General features: G+C 45.2%; 1 protein-coding gene and 1 pseudogene across 6 annotated transcripts in view; both read left to right on the top strand.

Annotated features, from left to right (window-relative positions):
* Positions 1-1,249, top strand: part of LOC123383678 (zinc finger protein 185-like) — a 38,492-nt gene extending 37,243 nt beyond the window's left edge. For all 6 annotated transcript variants that reach the window (XM_045051658.1, XM_045051659.1, XM_045051654.1 and 3 more), the window contains 2 exons: positions 38-136; positions 1,076-1,249. In XM_045051658.1, the coding sequence (XP_044907593.1) occupies positions 38-136 (99 nt within the window). In that variant the 3' untranslated portion in view covers positions 1,076-1,249. The remainder of the gene's footprint in view (positions 1-37; positions 137-1,075) is intronic.
* Positions 1,250-17,304: 16,055 nt separating this feature from the next.
* On the top strand, positions 17,305-20,865 carry LOC123383679 (annotated as a pseudogene).
* Positions 20,866-23,863: the final 2,998 nt, after the last annotated feature.

Genomic DNA, 23,863 nt, shown 5'->3' with positions numbered 1-23,863 from the left:
ACTTGCATGTTGACCTCTAGCTTGCTTTCTCTTTCAGTGTGGGATTTGCAGTAAACCAATGGGTGAGCTCCTGGATCAGATCTTCATTCACCATGACACCATCCACTGTGGTAAATGCTATGAGAAGCTCTTCTAGGTGGGTACCAAGCAGCCAGGAAACTTATTTGAGAGAAGAAATGTGCCCAGGTCTCTTCCTGAGTCTCAAACCAGAATGCTACTATCTCTCTTAGCCTTGAGGCTTTGAAGTTTTAGGTGGTACAGATAAAGACCCTCCCCAAAGACCCTTCTAAGTTGCAGGAGTTATAGCATCTTCGTCTCAATAAGTACCTTTCATGCAGCATCTTATCTGAGCTCTCTAGCTTCCCTGGGATGCTGGCCAGGCCTGTGTTGTTAGCCTCATTTGAGAACAAGCAAATGAAGGCCTAAAAAGGAAACAACTAGCTAGTGGATGGCAGAATCAGGATCTCAACCCAGAACTTCTAATTCAAATCCAAGGCTCTCTTCTAAATTCCACCATTGGATCACTTCCACCATTGCTTATATAGCATAAAATCAGGACTCAAAAAGCAAGGTGCTCAGTGAAACTAGAATCAGGTGGGGGGCCAGCAGTAGGTAAAGGCCAGGATAAATGGTCATATGTGGGAGGGGATGGTGCCATCCTGTGGCTGGCCCAACCAGGAAGGGCTGCTTGGGTAGCCTCTGGACCACATCCCCAACACTGCCTGAAGACAGGTTTGCATGCTAAAAGCCAGTAGAACTGACCCAGACTCAGTGTCTGAGCTGCATGGGACCTGGTGCCTATAGGACACTGCCTTTCCAAATTCTGGGAGCCCCTTCTCCTTAGCACCTCTTCAACTAGAAACACAGAGCAGAGTATCCACCTTGAAGACAATGGAAATGGGTAGCAACCAGGCTCTGCACCAGCTATAAGCCTGTCCTGCCTTCTCTCTAGAAGACACTTGACCTGGACTATTTTACCTAATGCCTGGAGACATCAGCCACCCCAAGAACCTCTGACTGGTTATTGGATTGGGTGTGCATTTCTAATCTAATGGCTACTACTATTTTCTTTTAGCTCTTCCAGGCTGAGAAGAAGTTGATGACTCCTGGACAAGTTTGGCTGTTCCCAGTTGCCCCAAGTTGCTAGCTCCTCTTCCCTCACTTTCCTCCTCCCTATTTGATTTCTTCAGACTTTTGCCCTTCTCAAGTTGAACTGATTGCATCTAGTAGAGTATCTTAATGATGACAATAACGTGTGTGTGTAGCTTTTAATAGCTTAGCAAGCACTTTACATCTATGATCTTATTTTAGGCTCAAGAAAAAAAAAAAGATTGAACAAGAATTCCATCTTGGCTTTCTTAAGATAGGTTGGCTTCCTGATGAGTTTAGATGGTCTGGTACGATAGGCAGGAGCATGAGTTTCAGCATGTCCCGACTTTTGGGACAGAGAGCAACCCCACATTCTAGGTTACAGCTCTAAGTGTATCTTTGGGGCTTGAAAACAAGAGGTCCCTGAAGCTTCTGAGGGGCCAGGTGGGTAAATCTCTGGTGGGTAAATTGCAGACATTGAATGCTAGGGATTGGCTTAGGCTAATATTTAGCTTGTCTGTTATAGTTGCCATATATATGTGTGTATGTATGTATACATATATATATACATACATTTATATATTTAACTTTCCATACACATTTAAAAATAGTTAATTGCTTTTTATTGAGTTATATAGCAGATTTTAATTATCTTCTTCCCACTTTTCACTATAATTGAGGTGTTTTTTTTTTTTCCTGTAAGCTTGTGGGCATGCATTTGAAAGTCTACACAGATAAGATTACATTCCATGGGGTGTGATTCTTAAGAGGCCACTGACCAAAGGAACATTTGTCTCTGAATCTTGATAGCTGATTAATACCTTTTCCCTCAATTCCAATAGTTACACAGAAATCTTCACAAGTAGGTTTCAGGTTGTATAGACTCCAGCAGGATTAAGAAGGGAGAAAAACAGTTAACATTTCTCAAGGCCTTACTACCTATCAGGCATTATCACAAAGTGATGGCATCAATCCTCATACTAATCCTATGCAGAGGTTATTTTTGTCCCCAATTTATAGATGGGAATATCAAGGCTCAGAAGGTGGTCACTACATCGTGTGGAACCATTGCTGTCTCTCTCCAGAACCCATGTTCTCAGTAACAGTAACCACATTACCAAGCATTGATTTAGTGTCGTGTGCCAAGGTCTGTGCGGAGGTTACCTCATTTTACCAAGTAACATTGCCCTCCATAGGTCTCCCCTGAGGCATACTCTTACAAAGAGAGGAAAGTATAAAATCATGTTCCTCCTCTGGGCATCCTAGGTCTCCCTATGAAGTACCACAAAAGTCAAAGTGCCCTCCTTCCCTCTCCTCCCCTTTCTATGAAAATAATTTTGAACTGAGATACTCTTCCAAACTTAGATTTCTCTGCTGGGTAGAGACTTGACTCACAGACCTTCCCAAAGAAGAGCTTGTCAACCCAGGGAAAGCCACAGTGAGCTACCTGATCTGAGCTAGCCAGGATATCAGCAACTACTGGAGTCCCAAGTACTTGGAACAGAGAAACCTGTTGACTGTCTAAACAAATTGCAGGCCCATCCATGTGGTCAGCTGATACTCTACTCAAGTTCAACTAAGCTCATCTGCCTTTGGGACCAGGATCACTGTGTAAGGTCCTTGAGAGGAAGGACAACGTGAAAGTTTTCTGATGAAAACTGAGGGTCTGTTCCCTTAATTTAATTAGAAAATGTCTCCATCTCTCTCCAGTTTCTGACTCCTACACACATTGGCTGGTGGACTTGTCTTCCTGTCAAATGATCAGAGAGGAACATTCCATTTATTTGCATAGATGTGCATCAGATTTGCTCTGGGGGGAAAAGTGATACAATAGGTCATGTACCACTAAATATGAGCTGGTATTCCCCAGGTATAGCCCACAGCGAGGGATTTGGCACATGATAGACACTGACACATAGGTGCTAAATGAATGAATAAAAGGGAAAGAAAGGCTGCTCCTTTGTGTTGGAGGTACCAACCCTGAGTCAGTATAGCCTAGTTGATTGAGTACAGGATAAAGAGATCCAAGATAGGCTGACTTCTCCACCTTTAAGATACACTGTGCCTTTAAGGGAGTTTTAGAACCAATATGCAAGAAATTGATGGAAAGCTTGTAAGATCAATATTGATTTCTGTTCAAAACAGACACTTTCATGTCTAAAAAGGCACAAAATTCTGCAGACTTAAGAGAGGTGGTTGCATTATACTTTTGCTTCTTTTTAATTGTCTAGTGTTTTTAATCACATTTGCTTAACCCAAATTAATGTACTCAATTATAATAAATATTGAGATATTAAATATGTCAATGTAGTCAATGTTAAGGTTTCCTTTTTTTTTAAGTGTAATAACTTGGTGTATTGGCTGTGTAATTTATTTTCTAATATTACCTGAAGCCATTCTCTATAAAAGCAAATAAATACTTCAAGAAGTATCAAATCTAAAGAGGCAAAAAATAGCAAAATCTAGAAATCATGCATGCACAGAAAGCATAGCATTTTAGACTAGTCAGATATTTTTGGTTTTTTTTAAGTTTATTTATTTATTTTGAGAGAGAGAGCAAGTGCACAAGTGGGAGACAGGCAGAGAGAGAGGAAGACCGAGGATCCGATGTGGGCTCTGTGCTGAGAGCACAGAGCCTTATGCGGGGCTCAAACTTGTGAACCATGACACCATGACCTGAGCCGAAGTCAGATGCTTAACAGACTGAGCCATCCAGCTGTCCCTAGACTGATGAGATCTTAACAAAGAATATTTTATTATTTTGGGTCCATCCTCCCCTTTATTACCATTGCATACAGATGGCCATCTAGTCCTTATTGTACACTTGCAATGATCAGCTCAGTCCCATACAAGCCCACTCTGTGGACAGGTCCAGTTTCAGAAAATGCGTTGTTCAGTTGAGTTAGAATCTTTTCCTTTTAACTGTCACCCACTGGTAATATATCCTCCTTTGCCCATATGCCAGCCCCTAAAGTAATAAAGATGCTTATTGGGTTCTCCCTCATCAACTCTTCTCCCATCTAAACAACCCTGGTCCCATAAACTCTTCATTGACAATAATTCTAAATATGTATCTCTCAAATATCCTTCTCAAAGGTGCCCACACACCATCTGAACCCATTCCTCCAGAAGTGTACCAGTAGTCAAGACTTTCATCTTTCTCATTAAAGTCAGTGCTACAGAATCCTGTTGAATCATCGTGCTGCCTATCAAGTGACCCACACTTCTGAGTTTTATATCCCAAAATACAATTTTCTTACTGTATATGTCTTAATCTAGCCCAGGGATAAAAAAAGGTGATCAAAAGTCCAAAGATAAAAGACATGACAGAGGAATCCTTCCACTAGTGAGCAGGGACCTTGGAACCCAATGTTCAATAGCTATTGAGCTAGTGTCCCTGGAGCTACTTTCTCACCCCAACCTCAGTCACCATCTTGGCTACATGAGTACAATTGGGAATGGAAGAAGAGGTTTTGTTACTTCAGAGGATAAGGACTACAGCAGTAGCTCCTAACCAGATATTTCTAGGACTCTGTTGATGACAGTATATGACACAAATACCTAAAAGGAAAATACGGTAGTGTTATTTTGAAAAATCACTTAGCATACCATGTTTCCACCAAGAAGGTTGATCCCAGAACATACCCTCTATTCCTCCCCCACCTCCCCCATAGATCTAACCCATGAAGGCCCCCAACCCATGAACCCTCATGTGGTGTCCTCTAAGGACTCTGCTTATGAATGTCTTCAACCTGTAGGTCTCCAAAGAACACATTCCTCTTGTGATGCTTCTTTGTACAATATCTTCTTCCTGCGGAGGCCCCAAGGGAGGAAAGCTTTCACCAGGGGAACCAACAATGGTTCCATTGAACTGAAAGTTGAGACTGCCACATGGCCATGTGGGGGTCCCTCATGCCACTGAAACAACAAAGAAGAGGGTTAGTGGCTGGTTGATTGCTTCTGATTATCAAGGGGAGACACGGTTGCTGTTACATAGTGGGGGCAGGAAGGACTATGTTTGAAACCTAGGAGATTGACCCTCTGAGAGTGTTTCTTAGTGTTCCCATGTCCAATAATACAAGTTAATGGAAAACTATAGTGACCCATGCAGGCAGGACCACTAAGGGCTCATACTGGTCAGAAATGAAGATTTGTATCTTCCCACCAGGTAAACAACCCAGCCACCTGAATGAGGTCATAGAGAACTTGAAATACTGGTGGAAGAAGGAAATTATAAATACTATGACCTCATGACCAGCTTCAGAAATAAGAGCTATAGAAACTATGCATATTTTGTCTTGCTTTGTTGTTATATATTTGAATCTATTAGCCCAATTTTCCTTCTCTCATTTATTAACCTCAATTTAAATTGTGTGGGTGGTGCTTAATCTTATAGTCTGTGGATTACAGCATATCAAAGTGTAATTGTGACAGAACTAGAAAAGGAACAGACATCCCCCAGAGAATGAGGATGTGTCTAATGGGATTTTTGACACTGCTTCTTGGAGAAGATGAAGGCACATTCCCCTATATGAAGAATGCTTGCATTATGCTAAGCAGAAACATAGTATTGCTATTGAATATTTGGGAGAAAAATATGGATAGAAGAGTATTATGGGTGATGAGTGGTCAAAGAGGTGGCCCATGCTGGATTGGCTGTTAGCAACTAGGCAGCATTCTTGCCTCTTTGTGCATTCTCTCCCCTATATAAGGGAGAATACTCGAAACTACAGGTCCCGGAATCCATCATCAAAGTGTTTCTGGGATCAGTTCTGCAGGTACTTGAGTATTCTAAGAGGTAATTATGCAGGATTTGGAAGGCAGAAAAGAAGCCCTTATTCTCTGGCAGCAACACTGAACACTATGGGTTGTCAAAAATAGGGCACACATGTGTTTTTTCAGTGGCCTCTGGAGAACCTGAGGATCGTGACAGTCCTTTTGGAAGCTGGAATCATTGGGGTTTTTTCCTTATGTTCTAGTGGCAGCCTCCCTAATCTTTGTTGCTCTAGCCTTCTGTTGGTGTAAACCACGGAGTCCCTGTTCTCAACTCTTCCTGCTTGAGAAAGACTGGCACTGCTTTCCTGATGGGCTTCCTTGTTAACGCTGTTTCCACCCAGCCTTCTATGAATGGCCTCTGCAACATGCACTGTGCCTGTGAATGTTTTCTATCACACCATCTGCTCTGCAAAAGACCCATGCTTCAGACCCTCTTCACCGTACACTGTTATTGAACACTTTCTGCACAGTGCTGTCTCCTAGGGAGCAATTTGTATGCCAGGCCTGTTATCTAACTTTATCTGAAGGATTCCTTTCTCTCTGAATGTCATATGAACACTGGGCCCTGCCTATGAATGCTGCCTGTGACCCCAGTCCCCCCCTCCCTCCCACTGCTCAGGAACTACTTTTGTCTGCTGCATTCTACATAATGTGATCAGCACAATTTCTTCCTCTGGGTGCCTTCTGCACCTACTTTCTGGTTGGAAATATGTGTGTCTCTCTGTGAAGTTTTCTCTGGCTGTGAGAGATGACTACAGGGCATTTTAATTTGTAAATGTTTTTGTACATTCATATTTTTAACAGCTTTACTTTTAAAAAAATTTTAAATGTTCACTTTTGATAGAGATAGAGCATGAGGAGGGGAGGGACAGAGAGAGGGAGACACAGAATCTGAAACAGGCTCCAGGCTCTGAGCTGTCAGCACAGAGTCCGACGCAGAGCTCGAACTCACAAACCGGAAGATCATGACCTGAGCTGAAGTCAGACACTTAACCAACTGAGCCACCAGGTGCCCCTTTAACAGCTTTGTTAATATATATTTAACAATAAGAAATGGCACATATTTAAACCGTACGTGTTTAGTTTCACACATATATACATCTGTGGACCCATCACCCATTAAAATAGTGAACATATGCATCTACTTTCCTTGTGCCTTTTTGTAATCCTTCCACCCTGAAGTCAGCAATCTATTTTCTGTCACTATGGATTAGTTTGTATTCTTAAGAGTCTTATATAAGTGGAATCATACAGTATGCACTCTTTGATGGAGCGATGGAAACATTCTGAATCTTTATTGCAATGGTGATTATATAAATGCATACATTTATCAAAACTCATGGGCCTGTACAACTAAAACAGGTGTGTTTTATTGTATGTTAAGTATTTTCAAATAAAACAAACAAATACAGATTTAGTAAGAAGAGACTTTTATTCAGAAGAATTATTACAAGAGGGAAAAGGGGCTATTGCAATAGGGAGAATGCTGTGCTATGACCATAAACTCTTCAAACATCTGAAGAGTTATGCAAAAAGTGTTTTTATGTATAAGAAGAGTAAGCAAGGCTAGAAAGAATCAAATGTGGAAAAGTGGGCTGGAAAGGTGGTATGATCACATAGTATACCAGAGAATATTTTCCCCTGAGGCCAGTCTATTTTCAGTAGGTGCTTAGGCTGGGGGAAGGCCAAAGTTCAGGGAACTGGAGAAAGGAGAGAAGCTGAACCAAAATTTTATTCATGAGATGGAAGCGAAAAGAAAGCTGGGGTAGCAATATCTATGTTGGACAAAATAGAGTTTAAAATAAAGACTGTAACAAGAGACAGAGAAGGACACTACTTAATGATCAAGGGAACAATCCAACAAGAAGATATAACAATTGTAAATATGTATGCACCCAACATGAAAGCACCCAAATACACACAGCAACTATTAACAGACATAAAGGAAGAAAGTGATAGTAATACAACAGAAGTAGGGGACTTTAACACCCCACTTACATCAAAGGATAAATCATCCAGGCAGAAAACCAACAAGGAAACAGTGGTTTTGAATGACACATTGGACCAGATGGATCTAACAGATATATTCAGAACATTCCATCCAAAAACAGTGGAATACATGTTATTTTTATGTGCACATGAAACATTCTACAGAATAGATCATGTTAGGCCACAAAACAAGTCTCAACAAATTCAAAAAGATTGAAGTCATTTCATGTATCTTTTCCAACCACAACAGTATTAAACTAAAATCAATCATAAGAAAAATTCTAGAAAGACCACAAATAAATGGAAGCTAAATATCATTCTACTTAACAGTAAATGGTTCAACCAAGAAATCAAACAGGACATTAAAAAATACATGGTGAAAAATGAAAATAAAAACAATAGTCCAAAATCTTTGGGATACACAAAAAGCTGTTCTAAGAGGGAAGATTACCACAATACAGGCCTACTTCAAGAAGCAAGAAAAATCTCAAATAAACCACTAACCTTACACCTAAAGGGGCTAGAAAAAGAACAAATAAAGCACAAAGCTAGTAGAAGGAAGGAAATCATAAAGATCAGAACATATATAAATGAAATAGAGACTAAAAAAAAAACAGAACAGATCAATGAAGGCAGGATCTAGTTATTTGAAAAGATGAATAAAATTGATAAACCTCTAGCTAAACTAATCTTTTTTTTTTTTTACAAAGAGGGAGGATTCAAATAAATAAAATCCGAAATGAAGGAGGTGAAATAACAACCAACATTGCAGAAATATAAAGGATTATAAGAGAATATTGTGAAAAAGTATATACCAACAAATTGGACAACCTAGGAAAAAATAGATAAATTGCTAGAAACATTCAACCTTCCAAAGCTGAATCAAGAAGAAGTAGAAAATTTTAACAGACTAGTTGCTAGTAGTTAAATTGACTCAGTAATCAAAAAACTCCCAACAAACAAAGGTCCAGAACCAGATGGATTCACAGGTGAATTATACCAAACATTTCAAGAAAACGTAATGCCTATTTTCCTCAAACTATTTCAAAAAATGGAAGAGGAAGAAAATATTTCAAATTCATTCTACAAGGCCAGCATTACCCTGATACCAAAACTAGATAAAGGCACTACAAAAAAGAAAACTACAGGCCAATATCTCTGATGGACATAGACACAAAAATTCTTAACAAAATATGAGCAAACCAAATTCAACAATACACTTTAAAAGTCACAACAAATGAGATCTATTCCAATAACGCAAGGTGGTTCTATATTTGCAAAGCAATCAACATGATACATTACATTAGCAAGAGAAGGGATAAAGCTCATATAATCACTTCAAGATGCAGAAAAAGCATTTGACAAAGTACAACATCCATTCATGATTTAAAAAATCTCTCAACAAAGTAGGTTTAGGGGGAACATACCTGAACATAATAATGGTCATATATGAAAAAACCGTAACTAACTGAGGGTGAAAAACTGAGAACTTTTCTTCTAAGATCAGGAATAGGATAAGGATGTCCACTCTTGCCACTTTCATTGAACATAGCACAGGAAGTTCCAGACACAGCAATCAGATGAGAAAAAAATAAAATGAATCCAAATTGGTAAGGAAGAAGTAAAACTTTCACTATTTACAGATGATATGATACGATATATAGAAAACTTTAAAGACATCACCAAAAAACTACTAGAACTGAAAAATGAATTCACTAAAGTCACAGGATAAAAAATTAACATACAGAAATCTGTTTCATCTTTATACACTGATAATGAAGTAGCAGAAATAGAAATTAAGAAAACAATCCCATTTACAATTGCACTCAAAATAATAAGATACCCAGGAATAAACCTAACCAAAGAGGTGAAAGACCTGTACTCTGAAAACTATAAAACACTGATCAAAGAAATTGAAGACAACACAAAGAAATGGAAAGACATTTCATGCCAACAGATTGGAAGAACAAATACTGTTAAAATGTCTATACTACCCAAAGCAATCTATACATGCAATGCAATCCCCATCAAAATAGCAACAGTATTTTCCATAGAACTTCAACAAATAATACTAAAATTTGTATGGAACCATAAAAGACCCTGAATAGCAAAAGCAATCTTTAAAAAGAAGAACAAAACTGGAGATATTACAATCCCAGTACTCAAGATATACTACAAAGCCATAGTAATCAAGGCAGTATGGTATTAGCACAAAAATAGACACATAGATCGATGGAACAGAACAGAGAGTCCAGAAATAAATCCACACTTTTATGGTCAATTAATCTATGACAAAGAAGGCAAAAATATACAATGGAGAAAAAGATAATCTCTTCAACAAATGGTGTTGGGAAAACTGGATAGCTACATGCAAAAGAAAGAAACTGAACCATATTCTTACACAATATACAAAAATAATCCCAAAATGGACTAAAGACCTAAATGTGAGACCTTAAACCATAAAATCCTATAAGAAAACATAGGCAGTCATTTCTTTGACATAAGCCCTAGCAACATTTTTTCGAGCTATGTCTCCTAAGACAAGGCAAACAAAAGCAAAATTAAATTATTGGGACTACACCAAAACAAAAAGCTTTTGCACAGTGAAGGAAACGATCAACAAAACAAAAGGGCAACCTAATGAATGAGAGAAGATATTTGCATGTTATATATCTGATAAGTTGGTTAATATCCAAAATATATAAAGAACTTATAGAATTCAACACCCCCTCAAAATAATCTGATTAAAATAGGCAGAAGACATGAATAGACATTTCTCCAAAGAAAATATACAGATGGGCAACAGACACATGAAAAGGTGTTCAGCATCACTAATCATCAGGCAAATACAAATCAAAACAATGAGATACCACCTCACACCTGTCAGAATGGGTAAAATCACAAACACAAGAAATAACAAATGTTGGTGAGGATGTGAAGAAAAAGGAACCCTCATGTACTGTTGGTAGAATGCAAACTGGTGCAGCCATTGTGGAAAATAGTATATAGACTCCGAAAGAAGAAAGAAAGAAAGAAAGAAAGAAAGAAAGAAAGAAAGAAAGAAAGAAAACAGAATTACTGTATTATGCAGTAATTCCACTATTGGGTATTTATCCAAATTAAATTAAAACACTAATTTGAAAAGATGTATGTACCCCTATGTTTACTATAGCATTATTTACAACAGCCATGATATGAAAGCAACCTAAGTGTCCATCCATAGATGAATGGGTAAAGAAGATATAATACACACACATACAATGAAATATTAGTCATAGAAATAATTAAACCTTTCCATTTGCAACAACATGTATGGATATAGAGAGTATAATGCTACATGAAATAAGTCAGTCAGAGAAAGACAAATACCTTATGATTTCACTCATATGTGGAATTTAAGAAACAAAACAAAAAAAACAAAGGAAAAAAGAGAAAGAGAGAAACCAAGAATCAGACTCTTAACTATAGAGAACAAACTGATTGTAACCAGAGGGGAGGTGGGGGGGATGTGTGAAATAGGTGAAGGAAATTAAGAGTATATTTATCATGTTGAGCACTGAGTAATGTATAGAATTGTGGAATCATTATATTGTACACCTGAAACTAATATAACCCTGTATGTTAATTATACTTGAAAAAATGATGTAATCACACCAAGTATGCTCTTCAACCACAATGGCATGAAATTAGAAATTGATAGCAGAAGTACAAGTGAAAAATTCACAAATATGTGGAAATTAAACAACACATTCCTACATCACAACTCAAAGAAGAAATCACAGAGAAATTACAAAATACAGCAAAGTAAATAAAAATGAAAGTACAATATATTGAAATCTATGTGATGCAGCAAACAAGTGATCAGAGGGAAATTATAGCTGTAAACACATATATTAAAAAAGAAAAGGATTTCAAATAATAACCTAAACTTCCACCTTAAGAAACTATAAAAGGAAGAGCAAACTAAACCCAAATATACTGGAAAGAAGGAAATAAAAAAAAATAGAAATAAATAAGGAATAGGAAAACAACAAAGAAAATGAGCAAAACCAAAAGCTGTTTCTTTGAAAAGATCAACAATATTGACAACCTTTAGTGAGACTGGCCAAGAAAAAAATAGAGAAGTCTCAAAATACTAGTATCAGGAATGGAAGAAACATTACTAGCAACCCTGCAAAAATAAAAAGGATCATAGGGAATACTGGTGAAAAATTATATGCCAACAAATTAGATAAGCTAGATGAAATTGAAAAATTCCTAGAAAGACACAAACTGCCAACACTGATTCAATAAGGTATTAAAAATATGAACAGAATTATAACTGGAGATTGAGTTAGTAATCAAAAAACTTCCCACAAAAATAAAGCCCAGAACCAGATGGCCTGACTGATGAATTCTAACAATTAAAGAATAATTAAAATGACAACCTTTTCAAATCCTTCCACAAAAATAGGAAAGAACACTTCCTAACTCATTTTATGAAGTCACCATTATCCTGATACCAAAACCAGACACAGACATCAGAAGAAAAAGAAAGAAGAAAGAAAGAAGAAAGAAAGAAGAAAGAAAGAAGAAAGAAAGAAAGAAAGAAAGAAAAAGAAAGAAAAAAGAAAGAAAGAAAAGCTACAGGCCAATTTCCCTAATGAATATATATATGAAAATATCCCCAACAAAATACTAGCAAACTGAATCTAGCAGAATACAAAAAGATAATACATGACCAACTGGGATTTATTTCAAGAATGCAAAGTTGGTTCAACATACAAAAATCAATTAATGTAATGCACCATATTAATAGAATAAAAGGAAAAGCCTATATAATCACCTTAATAGATACATGAAAATCATTTGAAAAAGTCCAAAACCATGTCATGATAAAAACAGTAAAACACACATACACACACAAACTAGAAGTTGAAGAGAACTTCCTCAATTCAATATGGAACATCTAGGAAAAAACCCACAGCTTACTTCATACTCAATGGTGAAAAACTGAAGGCTTTTTCTCCAATATCCTGGAACAAGGCAAGGATATTTGCTCTCATAACTTCCAGTCAACATTGCTCTGAAGGTTCTAACCAGTGAAATTAGACACAAAATGAAATAAAATATATCCAGATTGGAAATGAAGAAATAAAACTATCTCTACATGTTTATGACATAATCTTATATAAGGAATACAAAAAAACCTAATAGAGCTCATAAATAAATTCAGCAAAGTTGTAGGCTACATCAATATATAAAAATCAGTTATATTTCTATACACTAGCAATAAACAATATGAAACGAACTGAAGGAAACACTTTTATTTACAGTAGCATCAAAAAGAATAAAATACTCAGCAATAAATTTAATCAAAGTGAAAGACCTGAACCCTGAAAACTATAAAACATTGTTGAAAGGAGTTAAAGATCTACATAAATAGAAATACATCCTGTGCTCATAGATTAGAAGACTTAATATTGTTGATAATATTATCCAAATTGATCCAAAGATTAAATGTATTCCCTATAAAAATCCCACTGGCTTTTTTTTTTTTTCAGAAATGGAGACACTAATCTTCAAGTTTGTATAGAACTTCAAGGGACCTCTAATAGCTCAAATAATCTTTAAAAATATGAACAAAGAAGACTCAACACTCCCTGACTTCTAAACTTAATACAAATTTAGAGTCATCAAGACTGTGTAGTACTGGCATAAGGGTAGACATATAAATGGAATAGAATTTAGAGTCAATAAATAAACTTATATGTCTGTGGTCAATTGATTCTGACAAGGGTGCCAAGACCTTCCATTAGAAAATAATAGTCTTTTCCACAAATCGTACTGAGATGACTGGATAGCCTCATGTAAAATAATGAATTTGGACTCCTATCTCACCTCTTATACAAAAATTAACTCAAAATGCACCAAACACCTAAATGTAAGAGCTAAAATTATAAAACAGAAAAAAAAAATAGGTATAAACCTTGTGGCCTTTGATTAGGCAATGTTTCCTTAGAAATGACACCAAAAGCACAAGCAACCAAGGGAAAAATAGATAAACTGGACTTAATCAAAGTTTAAAACTTTTGTGCATCAAAGAACACACATCCTCTAAGGATACTGTATGTGCTGATGGCAGCAGCCAGTGAAGGACAAAGGCAGATATTCTTCGGGCAGTCTGGAGTCTGGAGGAACATCTTTGCCTTAGCCCAGGAAGAGCTGCACTTTTGCCACTAGTCTCAACAGGGGCAACATTAGCAGCCAAATGATCTGCCTTTTTGTACAACCCCCAAGAGACAGCCATGGGGCATTTCCTTTTGAGGACTGCTGTGGTGAATTCCTAGCTCTAGGAAGCTTATATTTACTATTTGCCATGGGTAAACTGTGAGAATCCATGTCACTATACTGAGTTACTACATCTACTTATTTTTGTTATTATATCGCTATCCACTGTGTTTCCTATTTCTATCAATTGTTTTTATTACTTTTTCCCACATGCCATCTCAAAAGCTGTGATGGCACTACAGAACATTCCCCCAAATGATCCTAGGATAAAACACGAAATGTTTTTGTGAACATAAATATCTCACAGTGATGCTGGTCTATCATCATGTGATACATCCAGGAGAGACTGATAGAAATGTTGTGAACAATTCGTATAATAAATATGGATACAAAATACCTTTTTGCCTTAGAAGAGAACAGTCATTTGTTAAATACTCAATTTCACCTTGTCTAGTGAACCAGCATTAGGTTCTCAAGTCTGGCTTTACAATGTCCCATTGTTCTAGCATTCTACATAAAAATTTGAGAAAACTGTTGGGGCACCTGGGTGGCTCAGTTGGTTTAGAGTCTAACCTCAGCTCAGGTCATGATCTCTTGGTCCATGAGTTCGAGCCCCACATCAGGCTCTGTGCTGACAGCTCAGAGCCTGGAGCCTGCTTCAGATTCTGTGTCTTACTCTTTCCCTGCCCCTCCCCCATTCGTGCTCAGTCTCTCTCTCTCTCTCAAAAATAATAAACATTAAAAAATGTAAAAATTGAGAAGACTGTGAATAAGAAGTGTGGGGTGGAAAAATGAAGACTTTGACACTTATCTAGGTGATAGGCTAATAAGAGTCTCAGAAAAATAGCCAGTGGATATCTTTTCCATTGATAAATCTGGTGCAGAATTATGTATACTTGCGACTAGCATAGCCAGGGAGCAAAAGGAAGCCCCTATTACTAATATCCATAATTCAACAGAAATGGACCTTTGGGCAATTATAAATCCATCAGGGTCCCCTTCCGTCTCGTGTCAAAAAGTCACACACACTGGATACCCCAACTACCTTAAGCAGTTCTAGTATTAAAAGAGAAATTATTTAAAATGTCTCCAGAGAAAGAAGTACCTTCTTCATGGATCTGGAATAAGCTCGTTCTGTCTTCTGGTTAGACTGTACATCATGACAGAGCATTGATCCCACTGTAACAACTACAAGAAATCAGATGGTCAAAGAAAGTCACATATTTTTAAAGGACATTTGAGAGTTCTGGGTGTAATGAAGTCTAAAGTAACTAAATTCCAAAGAGAGACAAGCACATACCAGGGGCCATTGTCCTCTCTGGCAAGAATTGGCTTGGAAGTGAGAGAATTGGGTCAGTCATGGGCTTAAAAAACTGCTAGGATGAGGATCTGGTAATGACTGTGTGGCCTGGATAGACAGATTGAAATCTGAACAAGCCCCAAATGCATAGCTAGTTCTCCCAATCTATGGATTCTCCCAGTAGGTTTTTTAAATATATAGTGATATAAGTAATATAGCAAATTAATGTCTCTACCAGAATTAGGGGTGGGGGAGAAAGTTGGAGTTAAGTCTATAAAAGCAGAGAGTTACACTCTGTCATCTCAGTCGATCCTTGTGTTTCTCAGGAAAACAGTTCCAATCTTTCCCTTCACATCCCCTTTTTCCACACCAATGCTTGCCTCACCACATCCTTCTATTCCTACATCATTGTGTCCACTACTGGAAGATTACCATGTGTCCAGTTTGAGGTAAAGCTCCATGAATATGCTGGAAGAAGAGTGTTCTTTAGTTTTTAAAGTTTGTTTATTTAAGACAGGCAGACAGTCCAGTCTGAGGTAAAGCTCCATGAATATGCTGGAAGAAGAGTGTTCTTTGGTTTTTAAAGTTTATTTATTTAAGACAGACAGAGTCAGTGTGAGTTGGGGAGGGGAAGAGAAAGAGGGAGAGAGAAAATCCCAAGCAGGCTCTGTGCTGTGGCATGATGCAGGGATTTGAATTCATGAAACCGTGAGATCATGACCTCAGCTGAAACCAAGAGTCAGACGCTTAACTGACTGAGCCACCGAGGTGCTCCTGAAGAGTGTTCTTATTGTCCAATTTACAGATGATGGAAAGAAATTCTCAGTAATTTGTGCAAGGCCACCCAGCCACTAGGTGAATCCAGCTTTGCCTGATTCCAAACCCCACAATCTCCAATTCAGGGCCTGCCTAAGAGGTGAGAGCTGGTTTTTGCAGCATAAGAAGCTGTAATTAGGCCTTTGAGTTAGGAACAGCCAGCCTGTGTCTGTTATTGATGTTTCTGGCATGATGGGGTTAACCTGTGAATGCAAAGTGGCACGAGGGACATTGGCACCCAGCTAACCACCCACTCCCATTTTCCAGGCCCCATTCACAACCATTGAATTTTCTCTTCTACTAGCTTCACCCAACCTTACCTTCCCACACCCCTATTTAAACCATTTTGTAGCTGGAGGGGCCAAAGGGTGTGCCTGTTGCTTCTGGAGGCTCCAAGGCTTGTCACATCAAGCCCTAACCAAGCAGGTCCCGTTGTCACGGCAACACGGATGCCTCTTCTCCTGCTCTCCTGATCCTGGCATTTGCCCTGCACTGAGATACCGAGATCTTGTTCCCTCATCCACCTGGGGATTCTGGGAACACCGGGAAGCCCACGTGGCCTTAGTACCGAGGACTTTGGGAGACCGGCTGGACTGTGCAGTCCTGGGCAGTGCAGCTGAGGTGCATTCTTCTGATCCTGTCGCTCCAGGGCTTTGAGGTGGCCTCCAGAGTCGCCCCACAGCTCGCAGGTGGCGTGTCCCTGCCCAGCAGCGCCTGCAGAGTCAGAGAAAGTGAGCCGGAGACCAGGCACTTTGCTCCAACGGGACCCTGGAAGTACCGAGCGCCTGGGGTAAGGGCTGGATCTCTGCCAAGGAAGGCAGTGGGGGCAGGAGGCGGAACCCAGTCGGCGCTGGAGGGGAGGGGTGGGAAGAGCTCCTGACTGCGGAGGGCGGCTCCAGTTGCAGAGGGGCAGGTGCTGGTGGGAGAGGGCGGGACCCGGTGTCTAGGTTGCCCAGGCAGAGCAGGGGTGCCCTGGGTCCAGCCCTAAGAAAGAGAGGATGGGAGGGCTCCTGGCTGTGGGGATCAGGAAGGGAGGGCTCCCGGCTGCTGCGGGGTTGCAGACGATGGTGGGAGGGGCTCCGGCTGCAGTGGCCCCAGCAGGCGGGGCCTTGTCGTGTCGGACAAGGCGAAAGGGGACCTTCTCCTTGCAGAGGTGAAGGGCTGCATGGTGGGGGTTCTGAGTCGTGGCCTGGAAGACGTGAACTGGCCAGGGAGGAGATCCAGGTCGGTGTGGGGGGCGGTGCGGTGGGCTGTCTGGCACCAGTGTCCCTCTCTCCCCTTTGCACCCACAGGCCTCCCCTGCAGAGCCTGCGACAGTCTGCGCGCCCCTGTGCGATCGCGCCCCTCCCCCGCAGGTATCCGCGATGGCTGAGTGGCAGTGCTGCGTGACTGGTGCAGGTGGATGGGCGTGAATGAGCAGCGCTCGCTGCTCATCCTGGGCATTCCCGACGACTGTGAGGACCAGGAATTCCAGGAGGCCGTGAAGGCTGCCCTCCAGCCCCTGGGCAGATACCGAGTGCTGGGCAAGGTGTTCAGAAAGGAGTTCAGATCCAAGGTCGCCTTGGTGGAGATGGCTCAGTATTTAAACCGAAGTGTGATCCCCCGACAAATACCAGGCATGGGAGGACCCTGGACTGTGGTCTTTCTGCCCCAGGCCCGGAATCAGAGTCAGAGGATACACTCAATTTCCTTGCACAGACCCAGAGGCAAGCAGGGGTTGCCCTGGCAGGCGAGGCAGGAGCTGGGGATGGGGCAGGAGCTGGAGGCAAGGCAGCTTCTGGAGGCAGGAAGGAGCTGGAGGCGGGCGGCTGAGGCAGCTGGAGGTGAGGAAGGAGGCCAGGCAGAAGCTGGAGGCCAGGAAGGAGCTGGAGGCGCGAGGCAGCAGCTGGAGGTGAGGAAGGGAGGCCAGGCAGAAGCTGGAGGCCAGGAAGGAGCTGGAGGCGGGGGCAGCAGCTGGAGGTGAGGAAGGAGGCCAGGCAGAAGCTGAAGGCCAGGCAGGAGGGGAGGCAAGGTCTGGAGGCGGGGCAGGAGCTGGAGAGGTGAGAGAAGGAACTGGAGGCAAGGCAGGCAGCTGGAGGCGGGGCAGTGGCTGGAGGTGAGGAAGGAAGTGGAGGCAGGGCAGCCTCTGTGGGCCAGGCAGGGCCTGAAGAGGAAGCAGGAGAGTCAGATGAGGAGGGAGCCGCTGGGGACGCAGGAATTGCAGGTTTGTTAGGATCTGTGAGTGTGGCAGGAGCTGCAGGTGAGGCGGGACCTGCAGGTGAGGAAGGGAAGCTGTGGGTGTGTGGCAGGAGCCATAGGTGCGGGGAAGATCCTGGAACCCAGCCTTGGGGAGGCCCTGGTCTGGCAGCCTGTTGCTGGAAAACAGGGCCTCTATGAAACTGAGAACCTTTGCCCTGGAATGGAAGTAGCCACACCGAGAAGAAGGAGTCCTTTTGAGAGCTGGCTGGATCACAGCGCAGCGACACGCTGTACCTGTGGTGCCACATCACAGAAAGGGAGAGGAGGAGGAGGCTGATGGAGAGCTTGGGTGGCCCCGCACTGGATCTCGTGTGCGGCCTCCTGGCAGAAAACCCTGACGTCCTCTGCACAGGATTGCCTGGCCGCGCTGGTCCAGGTGTTTGGGAGGAAGGACACCCCCACGACCGCATGGCTGAAGTTCCTGACCTGTGGGCCAGCGGCCCCAGGAGACTCTCTTTGTCTATGTGATTCGCCTGGAAGGCCTGCTGCAGTCGGCCGTGGAGAAGGGGGCCATCCATCCCAACCGTGCGGACCAGTTACGCGTCCGGCAGGTGCTGATGCGTGGCCCGCCCCAACGAGATGCTCGAGAACAAGCTGAGGAGGATTGCGGCTGGACAGGAGACCACCTGGCTTCCTGGGGATGCTGCGGCTCATTCAGGAGACCGAGGCATGGGAGGCCACCGCAGCTAGGAGTGAGCACTTGCAAGTGGAGAGGAGGGGGCCCGTGTGGGCACCGGAGGCCTGGCCGCTGCCTGGGCCAGTGGAGAGGTTGCCGAAGCCTCCCCAGCCAGGGAAGATGCTTCCCAGGCTGCCCTGGCCAACCTAGGGGCCAGTGGAGGCCGTTCCTGGCAGTGCCGAAGCTGATACGGCTGCTCCTGAAGCCCATGATGTCGCCAGGGCAGCCCTCGTCCCTGAGGAGGCCCCCAAGATCTTCCCTGCCACGCAGAGAAAGATGAAAATGCTCCCGCCTCTGCGGGCCTAGATCAGGCAAGGCCCTCAGAGGCCCCTGGGGGCCCCACCCCTGCCCAGATGGGCAGCGCTTCCAGGGAGGGCCCGGGAGGTCCTGGCTGTGAGCCGGAGGGCCTCGCCCAGGCAGGAGACCAGGAGGCTGGGGAGCCCCTGGAGGAGGGGCCCAAGCCCATCCCAGAGGAGTCGGAAAACGAGGACGGGGCTGGGGAGGTGAGGCCCCCCAAGTCCTCCTCGGGCAAATAGGCTCAGAAGGCCCAGGGGCCCCCTCTCCTCTCAGGCAGCAGCGCTCTGGAGGCAGGGGGAGGCCACGCCAGGGCAGCAGCCTCTCCCCACATGGAGGCAACAACCCACCCAGCCCAAATTCCCAGGACCCCATCTTCCCAAGGCACCCTGGCCACCACCATCAGCCCTTCCAACGGACCAGGATGACCATACTTGATGCAGAGTGGGGCAGGGAGAGGTGCCCCCTCCCATGGCAGCTCCACCCCAGCCCCAGCCCCAGCCCCAGCGCGAAACCCTGCCAGTCCAGGCAGCCAGCCTGGGAAGCACCCCTGAGTGGCTGGCCCTAGCCTAGGTGAGGGGCACCTGAAAATGTGTGCCACCCACACTGGCCTGGGAGATGTTAGGGGCCGTCTCAAGGGTGCCGGCCCCTCTGGCCGCCCAAGAGGGGGACCCTCATTCACTGACCCGTGGAGTACGTCACTCCACGCTCTGAGAAGCCCACTTGTGCCTCTGTAGGCCCCTTAGTGACCCCCCCCATGTCAAGTGGCACCCCCAGCTCCCCCTACACGCACCCTAGTTACCATTCCCGTGCAGAGCCCTGAGGTGTGCAGGAGCCCGCGGCGGGTGTCCTGGCCTGACGCAGCAGCCACCTCTCAGCCCCGGGTGTGTGGCACGAGCTTCAGTGCGAGCCCAGGCTCTGCTCGCTGTCGTGCGGTGTCGTGAGCTCAGCCCATGCTTCCTCGGTGTAGGTTTAGGCCAACTGCTGCTTGTTCTTGTGGAGATGTGTGTGTGTTCTTATCTGAGCAGCCGCCCCCACCCCGCCCCGGAGACCTGTCGAAGCCCAGTCCCAGGAGATGGCGGGAAGGACAGAAGAAGGCATGGCTGGTGCTGACCCCGCGACCTCAGGAAGGAGGCACTGGACCAAGGACAGAGGTGGCCTGCGGGAGTCTCCGTGGAAACCGTGCTGTGATGTGCCACTCTCTTGTTACTTGTGACTGAGTTTCTTTGGCTTGTCCGAGTGCCCCATGCTGCGTTTTGCAGCGTCCTGTGGCTGTTCTGTGTAGGCCATAGGGCAGGGCCAGGCCCCAGCATGTCGGCCAGAGGGGAGAGTGCCCTGGAGTGAGGGGCCATGGCCAGCGTCCGTCATCCTGGCCAGAGGCCGATCGTGGGGCCCTCAGGAAGGGAGGCTATGGCGGGGGGGGGCACGGTGTTGGGGGGAACAGAGGCACCTCATTTGGGACCCCAAGAAGGGGGGGGGGCTGTGACCTGTGGGCTGTAGTGGCTGTTCGGCGTTCCTGTCTGTGTTGTCCCTGCTTCTCTTCAATGGTTTCAGCAAATGTTTCTGTTCAATAAAGTTCATTGAATGTTTCAGCTGAGTGCTGCCTCTGCTGTGGGCAGTCGAGGAAAGGGTCACCTGGGGTTGGGAGAGGGAGCCAGAGAAAATATTCTTGTTCGGCACCCATGGGAGGCTTCTCCAGTGACAGGGTAGGGTAGGCACTTTGACAGGAAAAATAGGATGTTTTTGAGGGCCGTTCTATTTTACAGGTGAATTACAAAGTTTTGCGGTCCCATTGGTCTTCATCTTGGGATGATCCTGTCACCTTTGAAATTGAGCGGAAGTAGTCATGCTTTTTCTTCCCTTGACTATGCTAAGGGAGTCACTGGCATCCAGTTCCTGGGATTGAATATTGCTTAAGGTGTGTGATGCATGGAGTGGGGCCATGCGACCAAGAGCTGTCGTGCTTCCAAAGCCTATAGCATCCTTGGTGAGAGTGCCAGCGTTCAAAAGTGATAGGATTTTTGGAAAAAAAAAAAAAAAAAAAAAAGAAACCCAAATGTATTTTAATTTGAGGTATTGTAAATGTGAAAATCTCAGCATGCAACAACATTGACAATACTTACTGAGCAACCGATTAGACACTTGTGGGGTTTCTGGAAAATGGGTACATTTTCCTACCCCCTCCACCTGCAAAAAGACTTGCTCTCAAGGCAAAGAGAAAGTTGGGGCCGCTGGGATGCACAATGAAGGAGGACCCACACTAGCTGCGGGCGGGGAAGGCTTGCTGTCTGCAGGGGTCATGTTCAAGGATGGGGGAGGGCGGGTAGTTGGGTTTCACACTAAGGGCAGTGGGAAGCCGTCAGACCATTTGGGTGAGCCCGGTGTCCCAGGAATTTGCCACTGGATGTGCCAGCTGTGAAAGGAGCAGAAAATGCCAGGTTGGCACTCTTCCAGCCTCCCTTACAGCTAGGGCCTGGGCCCATGAGCAGGACCCATCAATCAGATGAATCTGGGGCCAGAGACGGGAACGAGTCGGGGCCCCCCAGATTGGTCTCAGGCGGGCTGGTGGCAGTAGGGGCAGTGAGACCTGTCTCCCGAGGAGCAGCCACAGCCGTAGGTCTCACGGCGGCATCCACGTCCGGCATCAGGGCCGCAAGTCACAGTGTCTGTGCCCACTGCCACAGGAGTGCCTTCAGCGCGGCCCAGCAGTGCGATTCAGACCTTTGTTCCTCTCTGCAAAGCCCCCAAGCCTGGCTTTCCAGCCCTCCGCAAACAGCCGCGAGACACCTGCTATTCAGCTCATTTGTGCTGCCATCAGCTGCAGTGAGATGCGATTGCTAAAGACTCCGCGTGGTACGGGAGCCCCCGATGACACCTGCTAGAAGAGCATCCAGTGTCCGCACAGGAGTAGGTGTTTGTATTGCAGTTCCTGCTGGGCAGCTGGCAGTTGGGGCCATGTCTCGTGCCTCCAGGGCAGGTTGGGGGTAAGCAGGGTGGGGGAGCGCAAGGTGTTGGCCCCTGCCCTGGGGTATGGGACAGCGTGGGTGGGCCTTGGCCTCTTGTGCCTTGGGGCTGAGTGCTACAGCTGACGTCCGAGGGGGAGCCAGTCTGGTGGAGAGCGGGGAGCCCCCGGTTTGGGGTGAGGGCACACGTCCCTGCCTGAGAACCCCTCCCAGGCCCAGGTGAAGTTTGTGTGTGAATTAGAGGAAGACTCCATTGGCTGACAGCAGCCAGCTGAGGGGGCCGAGCAGCCTGGTTGCTCGGGGGAAGTCCTGACCCCAGTTCCCCGGAGCTTCCGGTGCTTCACTCGTGTCCCAGATGGGGTGGTCAGGGACATCCTCACAGGCCTCGATAACATCTTCCACGTTTCCTTCTCAGTTTCCTTCCTGTGCCCTCTGTCTGGCCCACAGTGCAAGTCCGTGTCGGTCTAGCCCCTTCCTGTCCCTGCCTGTACTCTGGGGCGGCTGGTAGAGTCCTGAGGAGTGCGGGGTGGGGGGGGTCCTCTGCCCCACCCGTCACACCCTTTCCAGGTGTGTGTGTGGGGGGCAGATCCATGGCTGACAGTTGGCTAAGGGGTGGCAGCTTGGAGAAAGGACTGCCCTCCCTGAAGCCTAGTGCAGACGCTGCTGACACCCCCACCTGGCCCCCTTGCCTATTCCAGTCCCAGCCCAGCTCCTGTCTGTACAGGGGGTGACCGTGTTCAGCAAAGGACCAGTAAGACCCCGCTATGGAGTGCCCTGAGCAATGAAACAGAGGGAAGCCTGCTGGCTGCTTGAGTGGGGGGTGGGGGGACGCGGCTTTGTGCCCCTGGAGGGCACTCAGGAGCTGGCCTTGAGCAGCTCCCCAACAGCGGCTTGGCGTGGGGGGCCGAGTCTTGCTCTGCGCACACGTTCTGGTGGCCACACGACTTCAGGGGACAAGTCCACCAGGGCGGGGCTCCAGAGACCGTCCTGGCAGCCAGGTGCCCAGGGAGCCAACAACTTCCGGGTATGCGGGGATCTGGGCTGAGGGTGGCTTGAGGGAGACCTCGGTGAGCCTGTGCCCAGTGGCCACGTCGCGGGCCCCAGAGCCGTCTTTTCGAAGGTTTAGGGCTGAGACGCAGCGCACGCCTGTTCCCGTGGTGGCCAGCTTCCCTCATCGTCGTGCTAAGTTGCCGCTCTTGCCGTCTGGTGCGTTCCAGATGTGCTGGGATCCAGGTGGCCTCGGGCAGCTTGCCAAGAGGGCTGCACCAGGAGCTCAGGCTTCCGCTGGCTCCAGCGGTGCGGCGGGGGCAGGGGCGGCGCTGCCTAGCTGTGCTCTCCATGGGACTGGCCCTGGGCAGGTGCCCCTCAGGGATCCTCTCTCCCAGCCCCGCCCACCAGCACCCGAGGAGACAGGCGCCCACAGCACTGTGGGAGGCTCAGGGAGCCAAGGCA

Source organism: Felis catus, assembly GCF_018350175.1.
Source record: "Felis catus isolate Fca126 chromosome X unlocalized genomic scaffold, F.catus_Fca126_mat1.0 chrX_random_Un_scaffold_68, whole genome shotgun sequence".
In the NCBI taxonomy this organism is placed as follows: Eukaryota; Metazoa; Chordata; class Mammalia; order Carnivora; family Felidae; genus Felis; species Felis catus.
This window is presented reverse-complemented; position numbering and strand designations above follow the sequence as displayed.